Source organism: Protobothrops mucrosquamatus, unplaced genomic scaffold, assembly GCF_001527695.2.
Source record: "Protobothrops mucrosquamatus isolate PMUCROS unplaced genomic scaffold, P.Mucros_1.0 scaffold8567, whole genome shotgun sequence".
Classification (NCBI taxonomy): Eukaryota; Metazoa; Chordata; class Lepidosauria; order Squamata; family Viperidae; genus Protobothrops; species Protobothrops mucrosquamatus.
Genome location: NW_015394361.1, coordinates 10,796 through 12,220, shown reverse-complemented (window position 1 = coordinate 12,220; position 1,425 = coordinate 10,796). Strand labels below are relative to the sequence as shown.

The window sequence follows — 1,425 nt, the reverse complement described above, 5'->3', positions numbered from 1 at the left end:
AAATTAAAATAATAAAAATAAAAAATAAATAAAAAAATAAAAATAGAACTCCTGGTCTCCGGCTTCCTAGCCAGGTGCTCTAACCACTAGGCCAAATTGGCTCAGTTGGGACTTGAGGCCCAGGCAGGTCTGCAGAGGTTAATCTGTTCGTGAAGGAGCCCATTTCTGCCTTTGCACCCTTCACGGAATGAAAAAGGCACCCAACGTGGACAGAGACACACCAGACATGCAGCTTCCAGGGAATTAAACCAGGGTTAACTCTAACCGAGGTTTGGACAATCTGCAAAGGAAGCTGCAAGTCGGTTGCAATTTATTGTCATCAAAGATGTTTGCATCACAGCAGGTTAAGCCTGTTCTGCAGACCCAGCTGTCTCCCCCTCCCCGTCCACCCTCCTGCTCCCCCTTCCTGACCCCCCCTCTTCTCATTGGGCCTCCTGTCCTCCCTCACAGGTACTGGAGCTGATTGTCCCTCTGATTGGTCCTCCTTTTGCCGGTATTGCTACAAGCCCTTCAAACAACTCAAGACCTGGGAAGATGCAGAGGTGAGGGGTCTTTGTGTCCCTGAGGGTCTCCCAGCCCAGGCGGAGGAGAGGAGACGTCCAGGGAGAGCCTTGCAGAGCCCCCAAGTGGATAGGATGGGAGGGAGGGAGAAAGGGACCCCTGAGAGGCAGATATCCTGGGGACCCTCCCTCTGAGACCCCTGGAGCTCCCCTTCTCCGCCCTGGGAGCCAGCAGGAAACGGTGCCAGGATCCTCTTTGCTGCCCCCCCCACAATGCCGGTCCCTCCGTCTGGCTTGTTTTCCTGCCCTCCTGCCCCCCATCTCCACCAAGGCCTTTCCTCAAGGTGGCCTTTTTTAAAATTTATTTTTATTTCACTTTGCTTATTTTTTACAAATAACTGAAGGTGGCCAGCACACACAATAGTCCTTCTGTTTCCCCCAGAACAACAACCCTGTGAGGTGGACAGGTCTGGGAGGGAGGGACTGGCCCCAGGTCACCCAGCGACTTCCATGCCTCAGGCGGGACTAGAACTCCCAGCTTCCTGGCTGCTGGCCTGGTGCCTTCCCCACTGGAGCAAACTGGGAGGAGAAAGGGAGTTGTGTCAGGATGGAGAAGTGAGGGGCGTTGGGGGGGGGAGATCGGGGAGGGGTATGGTTCAGTTAGGCAGCTCCCCCTTCCTCCTATCGCCCAGGTCTGGACAGCCCTTTGTCCGGAATGACGGAGGGGGGATGGACTAGAGGACCTCCAAGGCCCCTTCCCCTCTGTGACGCCTGAGTGTGCCGGGAGTTCTCGGGGGCTCTGGAGAGCCGGGCAGTAGAGGGCTTGGGGGTCTCCCCACATCTTGAAGGCTGAGCTGCCTTTGGCCTCCTCCAAAACTCTTTTTTCTGCTCCTTCCTCTCGGAAACTCGGAGGAGGAGGGGGGGG

General features: G+C 55.7%; 1 protein-coding gene across 1 annotated transcript in view; it reads left to right on the top strand.

The window, feature by feature from the left end:
- Nucleotides 1-450: 450 nt before the first annotated feature.
- LOC107300812 (snaclec jerdonibitin subunit alpha) overlaps nucleotides 451-1,425 on the top strand; it is a gene marked incomplete at its 5' end in the record, with an annotated part of 4,140 nt that continues 3,165 nt past the window's right edge. Inside the window, 1 exon segment of the mRNA XM_015830102.1 lies at nucleotides 451-542. Within this exon segment, the coding sequence (XP_015685588.1) occupies nucleotides 451-542 (92 nt within the window).